Source organism: Anomalospiza imberbis, chromosome 15 (assembly GCF_031753505.1).
Source record: "Anomalospiza imberbis isolate Cuckoo-Finch-1a 21T00152 chromosome 15, ASM3175350v1, whole genome shotgun sequence".
In the NCBI taxonomy this organism is placed as follows: domain Eukaryota; kingdom Metazoa; phylum Chordata; class Aves; order Passeriformes; family Viduidae; genus Anomalospiza; species Anomalospiza imberbis.
Genome location: NC_089695.1, coordinates 8459177 through 8482258, shown reverse-complemented (window position 1 = coordinate 8482258; position 23082 = coordinate 8459177). Strand labels below are relative to the sequence as shown.

The following is a 23082-nucleotide window of genomic DNA, read 5'->3' as shown; positions in this document are numbered from 1 at the left end:
TAATTTTAAGTTAATTTTCATGCAGAGCATTGATTCAGTTTCTAGGACCTGTGAGCTACCTTTGGCATTTTAAATCTATTGTGTTTGTAGCCCTGCAGGTAAAATAAGTGGATTGTTCATGTGCAGACTATCAAGGTCTGAGGCAAAAATGTGAGAGCTGAAAGGACAGTCAGTTTGGCAAAGGGGTGCCCTGATTCTGGGGAGCTGATGGCTGTGGCCAGCCTGGGAAGTGCTGACACAGCTGCCCAGATGAACAGGAAAGCCTAAAGCAAACAACATTAACATAACACCCCACAATGGTTTTGAGAGCATTAAATAGGTGATGACTGGAATGGGCTCTGTCTCTGAGAGCTGGCAGGTGAAAGACACTTGGCTTGGAGTAGAATTTCTCTGGTGCCTGTGGCCATGTGAGATCTCAGCAAAGTCAGTTGATTTCACCAGGATTTGGGAATCAGACCTTCTTGAATATTGTAAATCTTTTTCCTCTTCATTTGTAGGAAGCACACTGTCTTTCAGCTGTGAGTCTAAATAAATCATGTTGGCCTTCAATGGACCTCACTTACTAAATCATTTCATTCAAAAAATGTTACTAGTAGCATGCCATCCAGGCTGGACACATCCACATTGGCCTCTGGCCATGATTTTACAAAACTGTACAGCTTTCAGCAGCTACATCATTCATCCCAAAATCTCCTAATCTGATAGAAAAGTTGACTGCTTCATTGTGAAACACAAATACCATCAGCTATGATATGAGTCATCCTCACATTTCCTTTTATTTTTCCCCCAAGATGAAAGAGTCTCATTGGTATCTTTCATTGATGTTGCAATATTGCAATTTTTTTTAAAGTAAGTAGATGGTTAAGAAATAGTTAATGGGTGGTATTAAGCCTTGTTGGTTTGAGCAGTGAAGGAAAGATGATTGAAAATCAATGAACATCTCTGAAATTGCAATATAATTAGTAGTTCTGCCAATGGAGTATATTAAATAGTTCAGAAGTGCCTTCATGAACAAGGTAAGTCATGTTTTGAAAACCTCTCAGAGAAAAGAAGTAATTGATAAACACTTTATTTGTTCAGAATAAGTGGTAATGAATACACAATCTACTTCCTGATGGATATTTAATTAAATACTGAAGATTAAGTTATTTTTCGTAGGCAAGAACTAAAATTCCCTCCTAGATTCAGAGAAGATCTGGAGTTTATACTTTAATTTTTAAATATGTCAGTACCCATGTTAGGTTTTAATCCAACTATTAAGTTCAGTTAGTCACTCCGTGAAAGCAAGAACAGTCTAAATACAGAATTGGATTGCAAGGTTATTCCCTGGCACTGGTATATTAGTTTACTCTTTTCTGTTAAAGAATCATAGGATCACAGACTGGTTTGGGATGGAAGGGATCTTAAATACTATCTCAATCCAGCCCCCTGCCATGGCCAGGGACACCTTCCACTAGACCAGGCTGCTCCAAGCCCCATCCAGCCTGGCCTCGAACGCTTCCAGGGATGGGACAGCCACAGCTTCTCTCATATGCCAGTGCTTGGAAAGGTATTTTTTTCTGTTTTCTGCCCCCGAAGTCAAGCTGTAGAGAAATCATTCTTGTAGCTTGCACTGACAGCCAGACCAAGCTTATCTCCGTGGTTCTCAGCTCAGAGCCCCTCGTGGCACTGCAGGACAGCAGTGGCTCTCGAGCCCGGCGCGGGTCTCAAGTCCCCGATTCCTTGCTTCCCACAGTGCCTCCGGTGATCCGCGTCTACCCCGAAACGCAGGCGCAGGAGCCGGGCGTGTCAGCAAGCCTGAAATGTCACGCTGAAGGCATCCCTAATCCCCGAATTACCTGGCTAAAGAACGGCATTGATATCATGCCAAAACTATCCAAACAACTGTCGCTCCTCGGTAAGAACAGAATTTTGATTAATTAAAGTATTGTAGACAGGGATTAAGGAGGATTATTTTGCACTTTAAACCAGAAGTTCTTGTACTTTGCTAAGCCAGAGTTGTTGGAAATTGTGTTATAAAACCCCTGTTCTTTCTTTTTATCTCTTTCTCCTGTGAATTTCCTGGGAAATACACTATTGATTGATGTAAGTGGTAATTGCATTCTGTTCAAAGACAGCCTGCCTGTTTCTTCACTGCCTTACTTCTTGTGTACAGCACAGCAGAAAAGAAATGTATTAAATTATTTGAAGAGAAATTCATTAAATTATTTGTTCAAGTCTAAGCCCACACTGGATGCAAGTCAGCTTAGAATCAGTCTCCCACTCAGCCCTGCTGAAGGAATCGGGCCCCCATTTGAATGAGGGTGCAACAGGCATAGCACAAGGCAAAAACATTTATTTGCAATTTTCTGTGTAAAAATATTAACCCCATTCTCAACACGTGCCCCAGTCTGGCTTTGGTAGATTGTGCCCTTCAACTTGTGTTGGTAGCTATTGCTGCATGACACATACAATACCTCAACATGTTCCAAAGGTTTTAGGCATCGGTCCCACTGCAGGAAGCAAAATGGTAGGAGGAACTGTAGAGAGACCCATTTAAACCAATGTTTTTTGGTGATCTGATGAAAAACAGTTTGCAAAATTGAAATTCATTTTTCTTCACTAAAGCCAAAGCACTTTTCTAACAAAAAGAAGAAATAAATGAAATGCAATTTAACTTTTGACTTGAGATTGTTCTTTGTTCTTTTCTGGTGTGGAGCGTGTATGTGCTGATGGAAAGGAGCAAGACATCAGCGCCCATGAGAATCTCCAAAAACCTCTAGTCAAATATGGGGAAACACAGTGGGGTGGAACCACCCTGTCGAGCCATCACTGGGAGGCTGTGGCAATGGAAGGCAATTAAGACAGGGACAGCAATTAGCAGCAGTGAGGAGCACTGTTTATGAGTGTCTCTCTTACAGCAAACGGAAGCGAACTTCATATCAGTAGTGTTCGTTATGAAGACACTGGTGCCTACACCTGCATTGCTAAAAATGAGGTGGGAGTGGATGAGGACATCTCTTCCCTTTTCATCGAAGATTCAGCGAGAAAGACCCGTAAGCTCTATTTTCCATGTATTTCTTTCTTTAAATAGTGTTGGAATGTGATGGTATACATGTAATTTAATAGTTCAGGCTATTGCATGCAGTAAGTTGGATCTTACATAAAGTAATGACAGTTCTGAATGCACTTTGATCAGAGGATTGGACACTTTTTGGGGGTAGGAATCATGCAGAGAAGGTAAAATCTTGTCCAGGAAGATGGTGTCCTTCATGTGCCAGAAGTATACTGGGTGTGATGGGTAACAGCTTTATTGGAGTAACAAATTGGTAATAGTTTCAGATATCAGGGAATCCAAAATGCAATATTTTGTTGAATTCTATAAATCTCATTGATTTCTGTACAAGACTTCTTTTGAAGCCAGTTACCAGTCAAAATTCTTGAATATTTAGATGTCTGAAAAATATTTTGATTAATATATTTATTTTACCTGTTTTTACATCACTGACTGGCAAAATAGGTTTCCCTCATTATGAAATTATCTTCCACCTCAAAGACAAATACTCTCCCAGCTACTCTTCCCACATCTCCCATAGGTGTGCAGCAGTGTTCTTTACCACAATGACCCAAAAACAGAATTGCTGAAGGAGGTGATCAGTTTTCCCAGTAGAAATGCTCCCAGAGGCCTGATCTTTCCCAGTTCTGCCTTCTTAACTGCCTGGGAGATTATCTGGGTTTATGGTGATTCTAAAAGTCTAGGTGCAAATGGGATTTTTGCTGCTTTTCTGGCTGCTAATATAGAGCAAGAATTGAAACAAAGTTACCCATAAATATAGGCTTTCAAGAAAAATCTTAGGAAAAGATATCCTATTCCTCATTAACTAGATTTATGTACTCTTGTTAATATTGGTCATTTTCCCTTGAATACTTGAGCAAGGGAAATTACAGTATGTTGAGAAATAATTGGATGTATGTGGAACAGAAATTCAAATGCAGGTGTACTTTCAAAGCTTATGTGAATCCTGAAAGAATGCAGTTGCATGAAGTTCCAAGAGACAGCGCAGCCAAGGGTGCAGCTGCAGTAGCTGCCAGTCTCAGGCTTCTTCTGAAAGATGCTGGTGAGCCTGGCAGTGCTGGGTAATGGTTGGACTCGATGATCTTAGAGGTTTTATCCAACCTTAATGATTCTATAATTCCATGTTGTGTTTCCTTGTTGAACCTGCACAGAAAACCACAGGCTGTACCATACCTGCAGCTGCATTTGAAGGTAACAGCTTCTCTTTAGTAGGTCATTGATCTTTGCACAGCTGCCTTCATTTCAGCAAGGATTTTTCCCATGTCAAAATTTCTTAATTGTCTCTAGAAGGAGCAAATGTATTTTGAACTCTCTGTCTTTCCTGGTATTTTATTTGAATGAATGTTACAAAATTTTCACCAATTAAACAGTTCATGTAAACATGAGTATTTATTCAGTTACTTGATACAATGAAAATTTTGACATTGTTTTGTTGTTTTTTTCTTTTCCTGATTATTTTCTGGCTTTCCCAATATTCTGATGCTGCAGTTGCAAACATACTGTGGCGAGAGGAAGGTACTGCAGTAAAGTTCTTTTGTCGTAGTGATAATGTGCTTGTCTGCTTTAATAATTCCATGATGGGCCATTCTCCACTGACTTGCCACTAACCCTATCAACTTTCACAGTCACCAGATTAAGTACAGACCAGACTTTTAAAAGCTAAATTATTCAAATAAGAGATGTCACTCTTGTACCTATAACTTCTTGCATTTTCCCACTATGAAATAATAGATGGCCATAAAATATATAAAAATATGAATTTTATATATACTGCCAGAAATGTGAGTAGCCTGAGATTTTCAAGCTGCATTAGCAATCACACAAGTGTCAGAAGTGCTCCCAAATTACCATAATTGAACAAGTAAGGCATAAATTCAATATACTGCATTTTTAAGCAAGCAATTCAAGCTCTTCCTTTTCAGTAGCATGTATTGACGTTTTCTAGGTGCGCAACAGAAATTGTGTTCTTAGCTGTTAGGCAAAACAAAAATCCAAACCACAACAGGTTTTCTTCCCTCTGTCATTTGAATCGATGCAGGGTAAAGGTTGCCCCATTTCTCCTTGTTTTAATTGGCAGTTAAGAGCTCCAGTTTGATCAAACTTACAGTGTGCCCTTCACAAGGTCAACAACTGTGTATCTTGGAAGCCAAAGTAAAAAAAAAACCCATCCTCAGCAGCTAATTGACTCAAAGAGATCATGGAGGCCCTTAAAATCACCTCATTTTGTACAAATTATGACTTGTGCTGTCATAATTTTCAAAATACCCAGTAAGAAGTGTCATGCAACAGTCCAAGGGGCTCTCACACAGGTTGTCCATCTGACTCTGTAGGTGTGGAGCCCAGGTGTGTGGAGGTGACCCTGTGACCTTGGGCTCCTGGAGGGCTGTGAGCAGGACATCCACTCCCTGGAGGAAGGTTCTGAGGTTGAAGTGCAGATGTAAACCAGTTCTTACAACTGCCAGATGTTTATGAGGCAGCTGAGACCTTGGTGTCCTTCAAGCTGTGTGGGAAAGGTTGCTGTGCAGTGACAAACTGCTCCTGCCCATGTCCTCCTTCCCCCGGCAAACACCCAAACTCCCTCACTCTGCTCCTCCAAGAAGGGCTTCAGCCTCACTCTGCTTTTGGAGGGTGCAAAGCCCCTTTGTAAGTAGTGCCTCCAGGTACTCCAAAACAAGAGGTGGGCTTTCAGCAGGAAGCTTTCTGGGTAGCTAGGGCTTGGCAGAAGGTGCCAGGGCGTGGTGACCAGAGCAGCCTGGGCCAGGTGTGCAAACACCAGGTGCACACTGTCAGTGCCACTGTTGGCCACAGACACATACAGCAAATACACTTGTTTATTTCTAAAGTCCCCTCCAATCCAACCCAAGTCAAATGCAGCTCACTGGAGGTCAGAGAGGTGGCTTGGTCACCTAGGAGAGCTCCCCAGCACTGCTTTCTAAATACCCCACCTGCAGGCTCCTGGTGCAGGACTGTGAGGAGTCTTTACTGCTGATGCTCCTGTAAATGGCATTATGGGCACTAAGAATTGTTATTTCCCTTCTGCTTGGAAATGAAATCTCTCATGCATCTTACCAGTCCAGAATCACCTGCACGATGCTCCATGGCTGTTTATATACAGTGTCCCTTATGCTCGTTTTTAAAGAAAGCAGCTGGATAATCCTACCAGAGGTAGAAGTAGAGTAATATTTAAAGAACAGCTCAGAAGTTGGTTGCAGAAAGGCTTATTATAATTTTGCTAAATAGATGGACTTGCTGCTTATCAACCTTGCACTTTTTAAATGAAAGTATGAGCAATGTTGAGGCAAAACATGGCCAGGAAAGCAGATCTGCTATTGATGTTCCTAAACAATTCAGTATCTGTAAAGCAGGTTTATTACCTTGCTTGTGTTGTTCTGTAGTATTTAACAGGCACATTCATTCTAGAATATACTTCAGCATGTGAAATCTTGGCACAGAGAAAGCTGGGAGACAGGAATGGTATTTTTGGTTTTACATTTTAATATATTCTTTCAATTCCTTACTATGTGAAAGTACCAATATTAACAAATGTATTGGTAGATTTGAGCTCCTTTAAAATGATTACTACCTCATCCCCACAAGGTCTGGAGTAATTAAAACCTTGGGAAAATGCCAAAACAAAATATGGTGTAGAACAAACTTTTGCTGCAAGTCAAACTTTTAACATAAGTATTTGGTCATTTTAAAAGTCAGTCTGTCAGTTTGTTCTCAAAACCTTTCAGACCATGCACAAGCAACACCTCAAGGAATGAGTGCACGTAGGGCAGCCAGCCAGTTAAACCTGGGGCTGGAAGCATGTGCAGTATTTACTCAGTGTACAAATAGTTTTTAATTTTGTCCAGAGAAAAACCATGAGTAGCCCAAATGTAAAGCAGAGATTTTTTTTCGTGACAGTGTTAATTTCTGTAGTGAGCATTGCTTGCCTAATACCTGGAGAAAAGGAGCATTTTGTGCCAGCAGGCAATGAGCAGTTATGTGAGTGTATGCACTTAAAAAGCTGAAAGCCTTTTCATTACCAAATTTAAGTTCTAAAATATTTCCAAGTATTTAGATTCAGTTGAGGAGAACTGTTTAAGTATCAGATCAGAGGAGAGTATTCCATGGTGAAAAGTTTGCCCTTTGATCTCAAAGGAGGGATGTATAAATGTACACTGAGGGAGACACTGTATTTCTCAAATAAGCTCTTGTTGATACCGGGTGTCCTCCCAATGTTTGTTTTTGTTAGAGCCAACTTCATCTGGAGTGGATCAAATAAGAACTGTTACGTTTAGGAAACCCTCCCCATTCTTAATGTTTTGGGGTTTTTTTTATTAGGGATATTTTGCTATACAGGTGAAGTATTTTGCCTTTTATAATGCCTTTGGGTTTTGAACTAGTTGTGTCATCTAACCTGAAACGTCCTCAATTCAAAAGGAAAAAAAAATTTTTAACTCCTCATTAGTCCTCCAGTTCCCAATTTAGTACCTGCCTCACTACTATAAAAAACACAAAATACTTCATTGCCCACCTCTGTACTGAAATAATTCCCAATTCTCTGCACCAAGGAGTTGCATCAGTATAATCAAAAATTGAGTCTGTTCTACTGATGTCCATGACATTGTTTAGGATGCACCACAACGAAGATTTGGCAAATGTTTCACAAGTCACAATAAAACACCTGGTTTGTCTAGTAAAGTCCTGCTTGGTCTAAATATCAGTATGAAGATCAATCTCTGGGGAAAAAAAAATTAGTTTAATTTAAACTGACAAACTTTCTTAAAAAGAGAGTAGCTGAATGCGCTCGGGAATTTGTAGTATATTTTAATCGGCCTGCAAAAAAACTTTGACTCCTTTTACTGTAAAGTAAGTAGTAGAACTTGTCAAGTCTCTGACTATAAACCAGTTGGGGTAAAATTTTTTATCAAAGTATTTTTGTAGGTAATTAAGTTCTTCATAAATACACCCTCATTGTAATAGGATCATCAGACAAAAATCACACTACTCTTGTGCATGAAAATAATAATAAGCATCTTCACAGTAGTCATAATTGATTGCCTGCCTGTTTTCACTTCTTCGGATTAAAATCCTTTACCCATGAAATGTCACACTCATTCCAGACAGGGTCAAATTCTGCCCTCTGATGTGTTCATCAGATCCCACTAAAGCAGGTGGGAGTTGTGTGGATGCTGGGAGCGCAGGTTTTGGTCCAAAGTCCCTGAATGAAATGTATTACCAATATACCTGGGGAAAAAATAACCCTTAGTCCATTAAATAACTCTCAATGGAGCTTTTTTCCTACATGCATGATCCTGCCCTGTGCAATCACATTTGAGGATCACAGCTCTTGTACCCACCTGATGCCCTAACTGGGGGATTTCTGTGCTATGGTTCAGAGACTCAACTTGAAACATGTCAGTGCAGCAAGCACCACATGCTGTCACATTGTTCTCTGAAGCTACTTATTTGGCATCAAAAAAGGGAGCTTAGCAATAAAAACACCCTTCTAGCCTTACTAAATACAATGTGATTTACAAAATTTTCCAAAAATGCATTTATCCAAATTATCCATATTTTTACTGTCAAGTTTCCTGTGATGATTTAGATCTTAATCCTGCAGACAGTTAAGAAATGTGAGAAACTCTGTCTCTGTGAGCAGTACTTAGAGCTGCAACCACAGGTCCAGCAAAGGGAATTTTGAACACAGAACACTGTTTAGAGCCATAGAATGGGGACTTCGTTTCTCCATGGGAAAAATGGAATTAATTAGAAGATACAAATTATTGCATCACCATATTGTTGGCAGATAAAGTACACTATCAACACTGTTAGGGATCACAGTGGTCATTGCAAACACTTACTGGTGATGGTGTGAAAAATGGAATGATTGGATCTTTGAAACTAGAGTGTTTGAAAGGATCCTGAACATTTCTTAAAGATCTTGTCACTGCAATTCCATGTAGCATGACAGAAGTGATAAAACACAATCTCCTAATGGCAAAGCAATGACAATCAGCCAGTTTTCCAAATCTCCTGGAATGCCCCGGTTGGATAAATGAGTGCTAATGCAATGCTGAACTACTCCACATTTGTGAATTACAGTTTGCAAGATTTCAAAAATGTATTTATTTTGGTGGCTGTAGTTAATTCTTTCAGGTAGTTTAAGAAAATAGAGAAATCTATATATTTCCATTCATGGTACAGATGCAAAACACTTCCATTTAACATCACAGTTACCAGCGGTCAAGTTGCCTGTAACAGGATGACTTTCACTTTAATTTTAACTAAAGCTTGTCTTTCAGTTCCCAAATTATTGTCAAGCTGTTTTTAATGAAATCATAGGAAAAAAACAAATTAATAATCTGAGGGGGTAGCAGTGCAACAGAGAGGCTTCTTGGGATCAAATCCTGTTTTGGTACCTATTTACAAGACTCAGCCATAATTATTTGGGTACAACCACAGCCACCAAGGCAATGCATTTTTGAACGTGTTTGTACCTCTTCACTCCTTGAAGCCCTTGTTGTGACATGAAATTTGATTTTGTGAATGCTCCAACTGCATCCAAATGACCAACTTTATGTAAGGCAGATTTTGTTTGTCGGGAGAGGAGGACAAGTTCTTTAAAAAAGTCCTAGCAGCTATGGATACATACCAAAAAATAATCCAACACCTTCTTCTTTATCCCCCTTTAAGGCCTGAGTGTTGGGAATATGTTCTATGTCTTTTCTGATGATGGGATCACTGTCCTTCAGCCAAACGAATGTGAAATCCGGAGACATATCAGGCCCGAAGAGAGGATTTTCACAAGTTATGTAAGTCCTGAACCCGACAGCTACAGCTGACAGCTGGGAAGCTTTCTCTTAATCTCTTCAAAGGTTGTTATTGCTAAAGGACCTGTTTGCCACAGGGATGTTGGAGCTTGGTGGGCTTCATGCAGCATCCCTGAGGTATAGCATCTTCTCTTGAAAATCGGGGGATCCACGTAAGTTCTAAAACTGACATGGAGGATTTACTGAAATGCTGCAGAGAATTTGGTTAGTTATCACATAAGCAAAGATTTTCATTTGTCCTTTTGATCTCTTTACTTATCCATGCCCCAAATTTTTAACTGGGCTTTAGGGAAGGTACAAAAGTCAATAGCAGAGAGATGTGCACATCATTCACCAGTGCTCCTTTTACTGATGGCTCCGTAGACAAAGAAGTGAGCTACTTTGGACCACTTTCAGCTCTTTGGAAGTGCTTTGCCATGTTAAACTGCAGCAGGGAGGCAAATAAGAATGCCCAGAAAATGGTTGTGCCATGAAGATCCTCTGCATCTTCTGCACTGAGAGAGAGACTGCACTGTCTGTGTTTGCTGTTGGCACTTTTCTGTCTGCACTGAATTTACCGAACCCTTGCTTTAGGAATTACAAGGAAAATTTTTTCAGGTATCAGAAATGTCAAGCACTGGCTTGTAGACGGTGGAGCTCAACATGGCCAGTGGGATAACTTGTGCCTGGAGGCTCTGTGAGGTCAGTGTTCTCAGTGACCTGTGTTATGTATTCCTGCACAGGAACATACAGCAGGCATATCCTCATGAAACTGTCCGTTCTTAAAAAAAACACAGGTGCTGAAATACATCCAGTAATGCTTTTTAGCCACTCCTTTACTTACTTTCTAATTTTTCAAAGGGGAAGTTGAAAATGTGGCTAAAGAATGTGGCTCTTCTGAAAAAAAGGACTCAGCCTTGATTTCAGTTTTGGGAAGAGTGAAAGGCTAGAATCACTGTCATGAACCCTGCAGGTTGGGTCAAGTTCTGCTGCTATGGGTCATGATCTTCTTATGAGTCTGTAGTAAGTATTTTCTAAATCTCAATAAATTTTTGGTTAATACTGGGGTTTTTTCCACTAGATTTTAATATACCTTGGAAGAAGTCCAGACTGATGCTCACCCCAAGGCTAGTCCTTACCATGGACTTAATACTATTAAGCCACACCTAAGCTTTACAAAGACAGAAATCCTGTGTTTCTTTTCTGAAGAACTGTAAATATTGAAGAGGCAGGCCTGGAGAAACAGATCAAAAAGAACAAAACAGAGAGGGCACTTAAGGAAATAATGTCAGCACATTGATGTGCATAAAAGAGATTTTTAGCATCACTTGGCTGCTCTTCAGAGACCCCTCTGAGGGATTCCTACAGATCTCCAAGGACCCTTCCCTTGGTCTAGGGAAAACTGACATTTTTTTCTCCCTTTTCTCTTTTGCTATGTTGAATGTTTGCTACAAAGACAGTGACACCAGCCCAAATTTAGGAGTGGATCTACAAAAAGGGTTGCTTCATTTGCTCATAGAGGGCACAAAAGTAGGTGGAGCAGCTGCAGCTGAGCCCTGTAGCAGAAAGACTGGTAACTTTTCCCTGCTCCCCTTGGCTTGGGTGGATGCTGCATTGTGAGAGATGAGGATGAGGAGGGCAGTGTGAAGGCTGGCAGGTGCCTGACTACATGAATGGCTGCTGGAAGCCCAAGTCTGAGCTTTTGTGTCATCTTCTACCTTGTAGCATAGATTCCCAGCCTGGCTGGAGGAACAGAAAGGAAAATGCAGACAAGTTATTGAATTTTGTATCTTCAATTCTTACTCATATCTCCACCAAGACACTCAGCCAGCAGAGCTGTGCTGCTTATAGGTGACAGCTTTCTATCCATAATTGTTTCACATGGTGTACGTCCCTTCCAATTCAGGATATTCTCTATTCTATTCTATTCTATTCTATTCTATTCTATTCCTCCAGCACAGACACAGTGCTGGCATTGGTTTTTGTTGTACCTCCTCTTTCCCTGAACAGGCCCTGATGCTGCTCCAATCACATTTTCCTTAGGTAGGTTGGGCCATTAATTAATATTACCCAACATAAGGTCTAAAACCAACAGTTGTGTTCACTGAAATGTATATGTGTTCATTCTCATTTTACCCCATTTCCTCCCCACAGTCTGGTCCCACACAAATGTTCTTTCAAATAAAGCATCTTGGCAGAAGGAAGAGCAATGAGGAGTAGCAAACATGCAGAGAGTTGTTGGTGAGACCAAAAGTGACTTCAAACTCCTGTGCAGAAATTGAAGACTTTATGAAAAATATAAAGCAGTGATTCAATTAATGTAAATCACTGTTTTTTCAAAGTACAGAGTAATAGTTCTGTTGCTAATAAATGCTGACAGCCCTGCAAGTCTTGATGAACCACAGCGTGCTTCAAAAGATCAATCCATAGGCTCTGTGGTTATTTAAATTCAATATAAGTTTGCAGGAGGTCCAGCTGTTTAATGTCATTGCATAGAGCCAGGCTGAAGTGTGGTACCTGATAAATTAATTATTTCATGTTTTCCAGGAAGGAAAGGGGAGAAATATCATCTTAATGGAATCCCCAGGGATTTTTTCCTGCAGTTTACAAAGCTAAGCTTCTTGATGCTCCAGGCCCTGAACTTGTAAAAATTAAACTTTCTCTTTTTTTAACCCCTCAGGAGGAGATCTGTCCTAGAGTGGAAGGTGAAGACACTCAGTCCTGCCTCTGGGCTTCAGCAGTCAATGTCAGAGACAAGTACATTTATGTGACACAGCCAAAGCAGAACAGAGTAATGATAATTGATATCCAGACTCAAAAAGCTATACAGGTACTTACAAGGGAACACATTATTCACTGATGACAAAAGACCTGATATAGGACAAAAAATCAGATCTTTGCCCGGTGGATCTGCTGGGCAGAGATCTGCTGATCAATAAAGAGCTGGCCTATGTTGCTTTCACCAGTGGCATCATATGATATGAGTTCACTGTCCTGTAACTTCAGTGGCAGGAATAAATTCCTCTGTGGGCTGGAGATCACAGTCTCAGGGCTGCCTCTGCAGCCAGGCTTACAGTGAGTCTGGTAAAATAACACTAGGATGAATTCCTGGCTTAGCTGCCTGACCTGGGTTATAAGCAGTTTGGAAAGAATGCTTAGAAATGGAAAGAGCTGGTGTGGATACAATTCAGACAGAAATTGGCCCTTGATCTACTGGCTATAAGTAACAGCAGAAGATGGAGTGATGTCTGCCCAGAAAATGGCACCAAACAGCCAAATGTTTCAGCTGCTGCTGATCCCCCACTTGATTTGAAGGCAAAGCTGCACAGGGAGCATAACAGTGGGGCATGAGAATGCCTTTAGTGAACTGATGTAATATTTGTCATGTTCATCAGAGTCACTGTGTAAATAACTCTCTCTGGGTTTTTTTAAGTCCTTGGATGTGGACCCATTACCAACCAAATTACATTATGACAAGTCCCATGACCAAGTGTGGGTGCTCAGCTGGGGGGACATGAGGAAATCATCACCCACACTGCAGGTGAGTCCTTACACTTTGGAGCCTTTGCTCTTCCTGGGCTCAGCATCACTGGTAACACACTGGTGGCTGGTGGGTTGCAGGTAATTAACAGCATTTAATGGTCTGGATATAAAGCTGCTGTTTCATTTGCATATCCAGTGTGTTTTATTCATCCCTCCTCTGTCCATCCTCACATATTTTTCATGCTGTTTAATTTGTTTTTGAGCAATGACTGTGCCACAGGCTGACAGCAGGGCTGCTTTGTGCCAAGGTCTGTTTTGTTTTAAGACTGGTGACAGAGCCAAGTGCCAAAAAGTTATACAGCAAGAGCTGGCAGCTGGCTGTGAGCAGGGCAAGACTGCTGTGCTCTGTAACACTGGTGAGGTGCCTCAAATCCTGGGTTCAGTTTTGGGCTCTCACTACAAGACAGACATTGAGGTGCTGGGATGTGTCCAGAGAAGGGCAACAAGAGCTGGAGAAGGGTCTGGAGCACAAGTCTGGTGAGGAGCAGCTGAAGGAGCTCAGTGGGGACCTTATCAGTCTCTACAATTCCCTGAAGGGAGGTTGGAGCCAGGTAAAAGTAAGTCTCTTCTCCTCTGTAAAAAGTGATCGGACAAGAGGAAATGGCTTAAAGTTGTGCCAGGGGAGGTTGAGGTTGGGATTAGGAAAAATTTCTTCACTGGTAACTTTCTCAAGCCCTGGAACAGGATGCCAAGGACAATGGTGGAGTCACTGTCCCTGGAAGGATTGAAAGGACCTGTAGATGTGGCGCCTGGGGACACAGTTCAGTAGTGGACTTGGCAATGCTGGGGAAATAGCTGGACCTGATGATCTTAGAAGGCTTTTCCATCCTTAACAATTCTGTGATTCTGAGTCTCTCACGGTAAAATGCAAAAAGGAGCTCTCTAGGGCTTGAAGAAAAAAAATCCAAACCAGGAGAAGTAAAGCCTCAGGGACAAATTGTGTTACTGGGTGTTAGTGATTCCAGTGCAGGGGTGCCAGTGATATCCATGGAACTCCTCCATGCTCAGCACCACCAGACCCACAGTGACACTGGGACACAGCACTGCACATGAGTTTGGACAACTGAATTAGCTTCCACTTCTGGACCACCTTGGCAGATTTACTCTTCTGTTGACAGTACAGAGAACATGGAGAACAGCCATCTAGTGGGGCATTTTTCTGCTGCTGTGTGTTGTATGACAGAGTTGACACCAGTTGATGGATCTGATTTAATCCATCCAGACATCCCATTTCTGGTAGTTGTTTTCTGGCACTTGCTGCCCAGCCTTTCTGGAAACAGGTGTCATGTGAATGCTCCTTCTGCCAGAAGTGTTTGCTGCTAAGTCTACATTAAAGCATTCCCCAGCAGGCAGAGAAGAAGGGGGGCTCTGCTTTCTGACCTAAAAACCAACAAATTGGAGTCTGCATTAATTGTGGGGCTACTCAAAGCTTCTGCTGGAGATACTGGACCGTGAAGATGGGATAAGCCATCCACACCATCCACGTGCTCCATCCAGTGCTGACTGTCAATAATAAAGACTGGACCAGCTACTCATCACAGGCCATTTCAGGAAAAGATGCCAAAACCAGAATGGAGGCATGTAAATGAAGGTTTCCAGGGCAGCGGCACCAGGTTGTCTCACCTGGGGATGTGAGTTTCCTGTGCAGGGTATAAGGAGACAAAATGGACTCTTTTTACCCTTTCTGACATAATTTCTTCCATCCAGCTGTGAGAAGTTTCTATAATTTAAGGACAGATGGCACAAGCATGTCATTATTAGGGAGAACACACCAAATGCACAGTTGGAAACTTGTTAGAAGGTTCCAGGCCTCAGATAATCCTTTCTGTTATCTGAATGATGTGCGGTTACACACATAGAGATGAGATTAGCATCATCAGCAGCAGATCCTTTCTTTTTTCTGACCTTCTTTCCCAAAATGTGGGCAGTGACTAATTGGGCAAAGTTCCTTCTTAAAACCTGTAGTGTTTGGTTGCAGACATGCCATAAAATACCTTATTTTACTGAAGATGCTGCTGCAGAGGTTGATCTAAATTTCCACTCCTCTGGAAGTCAGGGATTTATCAAACTGCCTGTGCAAACAGCTAATGGGATGCTGTTGTTTGGCCATTACTGGCTTGTTGGAAGCAAATATCTGGCCTCTTGAAAGCACTGTGCTAGGGTGGGCATCCTTCTTGAGCAATCTAATTAGAAGAAATCTAAATGGCATGACCAGAACAGCTGTCTGAAATAAACCTTTTAGGGATTTAGCATGTCTTTCATGAGTTATGTAGCTATAAATTCAAAGCAACAACTGCTGCAGATTAGAGCAGCAGAAGGTCCTAATGAATGGACTAAAGTCATCTTAAACCCAGCAAACAATTTGAGTGTTTAACATTTTAATTTTTGGAAACTTCTCCTCTCTGGAGCAGTGGAGGAGCTGAGTTCCCCTGTCCATGGAGATCTGTGCTGTGCTGGAGGACAGGACCAGGGGACAGCCAAAGGGCACTTCTCCACTCTTCCCTGGACTTTATATCAATGGATGAACAGTTTTTCTCCTTCAAAGTGATAATTAACTGCTGTGAGTTAGTGTTTGATCCTTCAGGGTGGTAAATTATCACTGTGCATTAAAATGAGATTAATAAATATGACCATGAAGTAAATGTTTACTTTAGACAGTGAGGGATAAATTATGTTCCTACTGTTGTCATACTTCTTCAGCTCCTGCTTGACTGCTCTTTCTCGAGATGTAAACTTATAAAAGTGAAGTTGTGTACTTACCTTACAAATGCCATGCCTCAAATACTATTTGCTAGCACACCTTTTCGAGAAAACTACACCAAACAGTGTTGTGAAATCATTAATCAATTGAGTCTACTACAGCCTGGAAAGAGCCACTTGGTACCGTGCATGTCTCTAATCTGTATTTACCTTTCTGCCTTACTCAGTGCTTATCCTGTGCTCAACCTTGTGTGTATTTATTGTAGGTAATTCCAGAGGCAAGCACTGGGGAGGATCCACATGTTATTCACACACCCTTTGAAGGAGTGGATGATTTTTTTATACCACCTACAAATCTTATTATTAATCATGTTAGGTGAGAAATCATAACCTTAAAGCACTTTACAGATATGAATGAATAAATGAATGAGTGAATGAATGAATGAGTGAATGAATAAATGAATTTGTGATGAATCTTAACTACATTTATCCCCATTTGCACACATGAAGTGGAGAAATGGTTGAGGAAATTGCCAGTGGTTATTCAGCTAATCAGTAAACAGCAAGAAACAATCCTAGACTTCCCTTAGACCATGCACATGCATTCAAACCTCCCCTTAGTGAGCCAGCCTCCTTGCAGCTTATGGCACACTGCCCTGGCTTACTTGTGCCAGGAATTTGGTGGCCCAAAAATCACCTTCCTTTCCACAAAACTGTTACGGATCTGAGCAGAAACCTGTGTCAAGGATATATTGCTTGAGTGGTAAAAGTGTACTCTGGCTGAAGTATTATATGTGGTTCTTTCACACACTTCCAATTTGTTCAAGTATTGGATCTCTGTGAGCTTTATGGCTGGAGCAGAAAAATTGTATGCACTGCAGATAAAAAAAGCAAAACCTCCATGAACTATCAGTTTTGAATATTAATGTGATGTAGTGGTTAATGAGGTTGTGTAACTAACATGCTAATAACCTGGAGTAATACTGGCTGCTTCCCAGCAGGCACAGGAAGCCTCCCATTAACATTATCAAAATTGATGATAACTGCACAGCAATTTATACTGTTACTTCCATGTTATAACAACTGTTTAACCGTCTTCTGTCCTCTATATACTTTAACTAAGTTAAACACTCAAAAAACATAATGTAACTCTTTACAGTCATCTTAGGTTTCCTGCAGGAAACACCGAGAGAGAAGGGGTTACACTTAAATGATTATGGGTTGAATCTGTTCCAAAATAAATAATTTTGCCTGGTGAAACACAAAATAATGATGCATGCCTCATGGCTGTCATTTGTAATTTGTAATTTCTCTCTACTCCATATTTCCAGTTTTCTTTCACAATTTCATTATGGCTAATTGTAGTGCTAGGAGGTAGATGACTCTGCTGAACGTTAAAGCCTGAGCTGAGAAGGTGAGAATTGGATTCAAAGACAGGAAGGTAGAACAGTTACACATTTTTGTTTGTTTAATTGTCCTTTTGCTTCAGTGTGATTAGTTGGCTGAAATAATAAATATAGATTACTGTCCATAGTTTTCCATATGCAAAGCTGCAGATGCTGTCCCTATTTACTGTTGCATTTGTTCAGGGCCAGATCTTTGTCAGTTCTCTCTCACCCTCAGCACAGAAAAAAATAATTGCTTGCAGGCTAATGAGACTCATTGAGATGATGTTCTAAATTCTCCACTCAGAAACAATAAATGGCAGTGCCAGCATTTCCAAGGAAGGTGAACATTTAAGCAATTTCTTTCACTAGCCAAATAATATTTGTATGCAAATATTCCTGCATATGTATTTCAGCTGCCTCTTATTTTAGATGGATATCTAGAAATGTATCCATTTTTATTAGTTCCAAGGGTAGACTGTTGTCTATTAAAAACTCTCTAAGTGCAAGGTTTGCTTTGAGATTTCAGATCAGAGATTTCATGCAAGGGCTGAGCCTCTTCTGCAACTGTGGGCACATAAAATATCTCCTGACCCACTTCTTTAAACAGAAGTTTATGATAAAAATAATTTCTTAAGTTCTTCAGGCATTTGGCCAAGTATTAAGGAAGTCTTGGGAAAAACAAAAAAAGCTGTAAGGGAAAGCACTTTTTAACGTGTACTTAAAATTCATTCATCCAGGAGAAATACAAGTGTCATATCCAATTTCCACACACACAGTGCGCTACGACTCTCCACTGCTGATACTTTGTGAAGTCTCTAATGGATGTGAGTATAATGGGGAAATGAAAGGCTTAGCCTAGTGATTTTCATGGGATCTCACACTACACTGGCTCATTCTTTAGAAGTGAAATCATTGCTGAGTGTCTTATTGACAGATGGATTAAGAATAAAGAAATAAACCTAGTGTTTCAAGCAAAATATGTATTTTCTGCACAGAAGGACGTTGTTCTCCGCATTTCACAAGGCAATTTTACATCTTCTGAGGAAGAGATACAACACTAAGCACTCATTTCATTTCCCTCTGTCTGCATTGAATGGATGAAAAGATAGTCCATGTAAAATTAGGTTTTGTAAGTCAGTGAATCCAGTGGAACACAAGCAGGCTGTTTCTAAAGCCTCCCTCTCAAATTAAGCAGAAACCTTTCTTGGCTATTCTTGACCTTTTCTTGTCTTCAGCAAAGGTCAGATGTGCTGCAGTATATATCTTTTACAGAACATTTATTCTCTGCTCACTGGTTTTTGCCCTGTCTTCAGACAGAAAATAAAGACCCCTTATCTTCAGGGCACCCTGGTTATGTTCCTCAAGAAATGTTTTACACCTTCCCTGGGCTGACATGGTTTTTAAGAGTCTGCTCTGCACCACAGCCTTGCCATCTCCTGCGGTGGTTCCTAGGCACCACGGGTACCAAACACACACCACAGCTTCCCTCTGGTGCTCTCAGTTAAGAGATGAGATTAGATAGGGTCTTAATTCAGTGGTTATGCATTATATTGTACACAGCTATATTTATTATATATAGTTACTCTCTGACCCCAACCTGGCAGCAGTATGCTTTATTTTGAATGCTTTTCTATTTTGAGATTGAATGCTTGCGTATATATTGAATTTCATGACTGTAATCTCAGATTAAATACAAACCTGGTCAGTGTTAGCTTACTGAACACTCAAACCTTGATATCACTTCTATAGAAATTGGTCTTCCCAGTAAAAGATTTCAGCTCTCAAGGATTCAACAGCTAAGCACATATTCAGATTTCCAGGATCAGGTTGCTAATTTGAACTGAAATATATCCTTTCTTCTAGGATGTTTTAGAAGCACTAAAACAAGACATTTCTTACAAAAAGAGATAGCATTATTGCACACGCTTCCTAAACCAATAAATAAAAGGTCCCCAATTCTGCTGACTTTTATCTTTGCTCAAGCAAGTCACCATGTCTCCAGAGGTGACTTCAGTGTCCTGTTTTCTGTTTCAGGTTTGGCTTCATTTTTAACCAGTCAAAACACGCGGTTCACAAGATTGACCTGGAGACTGTGACCCACATCAAGACCATCCACCTCAAAGCCTACAGCTGCGTGCCTCAGGCCATGGCATACACTCACCTGGGCGGCTACTACTTCGTGCAGTGCAGGAGGAGCCGCTCGGCGGCCGCCTCGCTGCAGCTCGTCATCGACAGCGTCACCGACGCCGTCATCGGCCCCAACGGCCGCGTGTCGGGCACGCCGCACGTGTCACCGGACGGTCGGTACCTGGTCAGCGCGGACCAAGGCAGCGGCAGGATCCGAGTCCAGGCTCTCACCGTCCGAGGGGAAATCAAGTTGATCTATGACTTAAAAACAAACATACACGTTTCCGATCTGACATTTCAACCCTCTTTCACTGAAGGCAATCAGTACTATATATATGCTACTTCACATTTGCAAACAGATGTGCTTTTTGTAGAGCTGTCGACGGGGAGAATGAATGTACTGAAGAATTTAAAGGACCCTATCACATCCAAAGACTGGCCCTGGAGCAGCTACAACAGAATTATGAAAGACAGTGGATTATTTGGACAGTATCTCATTACACCAGCTAAAGATTCCTTGTTTGTTATAAATGGGAGGCAAAATACATTACGCTGTGAGGTTTCAGGTATAAGGAGGGGTAACACAGTGGTCTGGGTTGGGGAGGTATGAAAGGGCAGTAGCAGTGGAGCCTTCAGCAGGCAAGGACCAGTTGGACCTTTACACTGCAGGAAATGAGCAGTAGCATTGTATATTTTTACACTGGGAAAACAAAAAGACAAAAAAACGCTGTATAGGCTTCATGGTACAACACTGGTCTACTTGCAAGTTTTATAATATAAGGTATGCTCTGCTAATAGGAAGTGGTTTTGAAGGGATATTTTTTATTTGTGGGTATGATTTGTGGTTATGAGAAAAATGCTGGGAAGTGAATAATATCTCTACTGAGATATCATACAAGCCACGAAACCTAGTAATTCTGTAGATCAAAACAGATTTTGACTTCCCATACTGAGGAGCATTTATGTTATGTCCAAGCATCAGTTTTCTTCCCTGTATCCCTTGCCTGTAGGCTGCACTGACCACCCCACCCCAGCACAGGGAGACGGCAGCAGCGAGGACTATTCACCTTTGAATATTCACCTTTGGATGATGAGGGAAAGTAAACATCAGAGCAGTTTTCAACCCAGAGAAACCTAGGAGAGAGATTTAATGAAAACTGATCAGTTTTCTCTGCAGGATGGATTTGAGAGGATTCGCTGGTGTGATTTCAGAAGGAGGCATCACAGAAATAGTAACTGTCAGCTCGCTTGCTTCTGCACTTCATTTTGCTCTTGGTCCTACTGAAGGCAATGGGATGAGTCCCTCCTCTTCCAGTGCATATTTGTGTGATTGCATTTGAGAAATTTGCCATGAAGTATCCAGGCCATTACCCATCCAGACATGGGTAAAAGCTGGAAAATACTGACGGGGGGTCAGAGTTTATGTAAACAATTTTGTTGAGAAAGTGGCATTAGTCTTTCAACGGCTCATGAGTGTGGTCAGTTTGGGAACAATATGCAAAATCTGCTCTTTGGGGGCAGAGAATTAGTTATGGTTATTCCCATAGGAGACAGCAACAGTTCTAAAAATCATTGGTTTCCCTCATTAAAAATTTAGGAGCACTGGAATCACTTGGTTCTTCATAAACAGAGGTTATTTTTAATAGAAAACTCACTCATTTTCTAGTCACAGCCTTAATTTGCCTATTTCTTTTCAGAACAACCAGGAAACAATTTTTCTTCGTGTTTTTTTTTGTTTCTGTTTATAGTATACTTGTTTATAGTCAATTATCTTTTAGTTATGAGCAAAGACATTCATGTAAAAGCAGCTGAATTATCCAAGAATGCAACAGCTGGCATTGAAAAATTTCAGTCGAGTTCCCATAAAAACATACAGCCATTTATTTGCACACTTGGAAGATATAAAAAACTTTTCTATTTGCATTTTCTAACTTTCTATATCCATCACCATGAAGTAACGAGGGCAAAAGCAGCTGTGGCAGCAGAGCCAAGCAAGAAGTGATGCCATCCAAGCAGTTGTAACCATCGCTTGGGAAATGGGGTTTTGTGGGTGAAACCTCTCTGTAGGTAAAATATCAGTAGCATTGGAGCCACCCATTGGCCTCTGGACAGACCCAGCTTGGTTTGCCAAGGACCTTGTTGCCCAGGGTCTGTAGAAAGCTGCCCTTGAACATGTGCAGTGATAGGTAGTGGTGTAATTATTTCCCTCCACAGATGCTTTAAGTCACCCATTCCACAATATATACAGAGGGATTTTAAGCAAGAAGGATACAGGATAACACTGGCAATCTTTGCTTTAAATGTTTAACTTTATCAGAAGAGCAGCATTTTAGCATGGCTGTAGACCTGAGGTATTTTACACCATTTCAGTTCTGTAGAGAATATAAAAATCTGTTCCGACAGACGAAGAAGGGGAGCTGAATCCTATGAATTCATTAACCATGGAGTCCTTGAAATTGTCCTTCAACATCCATGTGCTGAATCCTACATTTCTTTCACTTATGAGCCATAAGAGTTAGAAGAGACTCTTCCATCATTGCAACACAGACATGTGAAACAGATGGGCATAGCCTTCCTTCAGCAATGCATGGTGTCCATGATTTTGTATTCATCCCATTAGGAAACATATCCTATGTCAAAGAAAGGAGAAGACCAGCTTTGTAAGTACCTTTAAATATGCACAGCTCCTTTCTTGAACAAAGCTGTATCCATACATTGCAGCCATCCTAAATGTGTTTTACCAAGGCCAAACACTGCTCTCGTGTTACCTTTTATGACTTCTTGAGTATTTTATTATGCCTATGGTAAGTTTTCCCTGTAGAGATGTTCATTGTGTCATAGATCAAGCAAATATTACTTTTTTAAGAATATAAAAAAAAAAAAACCTGTATATATATGTTCAGGCAAATATTCTTGAGGTTGGTTTATATATAGGCTGTGAAAGATGTGTAACAGACCTCACTTTTTCCTGTTTGTCACAAAGTATTGAAATAACATTCACTTGAAAAAATCCCACTTGAACCTTCCAAAGATGTTCCCTTTGTTCCCTCTCCAGCCCAAGTTCCGGTGATGTGTTTTTCTAAAGTATCCTAATGCTTATATATCATACTTAGAAAATGCAGTATAATTTAGATTGTCCACACTACTTGTGAACAGTTCCAATGACAGTCAAATCTGACATTAAAGTGCTGCACATTTGTTACTCTGATATTTTTTTTTACAACACAGAAATTTTTTATATACTCAAAAAAAGCTTAAACTCATATTTGCCTTTCAACTCTGTCAAAAGAGACTACATTTCTTTGCGGGCAATTTCTTTCACTATCCTTTTGGTTCTCCACCAATTCACATTTAATTCCTAGTTGCTAAATGATTAATTAATCATGGTGATTAATCAAAATGGATCTAAATTGAATTAATGATCTTTTCATTATCTTATACACTCATATGTCAGTAGGATGTTCTGACA

At 40.7% G+C, this 23082-nt stretch overlaps 1 protein-coding gene across 4 annotated transcripts in view; it reads left to right on the top strand.

Annotated features, from left to right (window-relative positions):
• FSTL4 (follistatin like 4) overlaps window positions 1-22821 on the top strand; it is a 213532-nt gene extending 190711 nt beyond the window's left edge. For 3 of the 4 annotated variants that reach the window (XM_068205731.1, XM_068205732.1, XM_068205734.1), the window contains 8 exons: window positions 1736-1897; window positions 2901-3035; window positions 4544-4570; window positions 9740-9858; window positions 12536-12685; window positions 13289-13396; window positions 16365-16474; window positions 19521-22821. In XM_068205731.1, coding sequence (XP_068061832.1) covers window positions 1736-1897; window positions 2901-3035; window positions 4544-4570; window positions 9740-9858; window positions 12536-12685; window positions 13289-13396; window positions 16365-16474; window positions 19521-20223 — 1514 coding nt within the window. In that variant the 3' untranslated portion in view covers window positions 20224-22821. The remainder of the gene's footprint in view (window positions 1-1735; window positions 1898-2900; window positions 3036-4543; window positions 4571-9739; window positions 9859-12535; window positions 12686-13288; window positions 13397-16364; window positions 16475-19520) is intronic. The other variant, XM_068205733.1, reaches the window with a different exon arrangement.
• The last annotated feature ends 261 nt before the right edge of the window (window positions 22822-23082 follow it).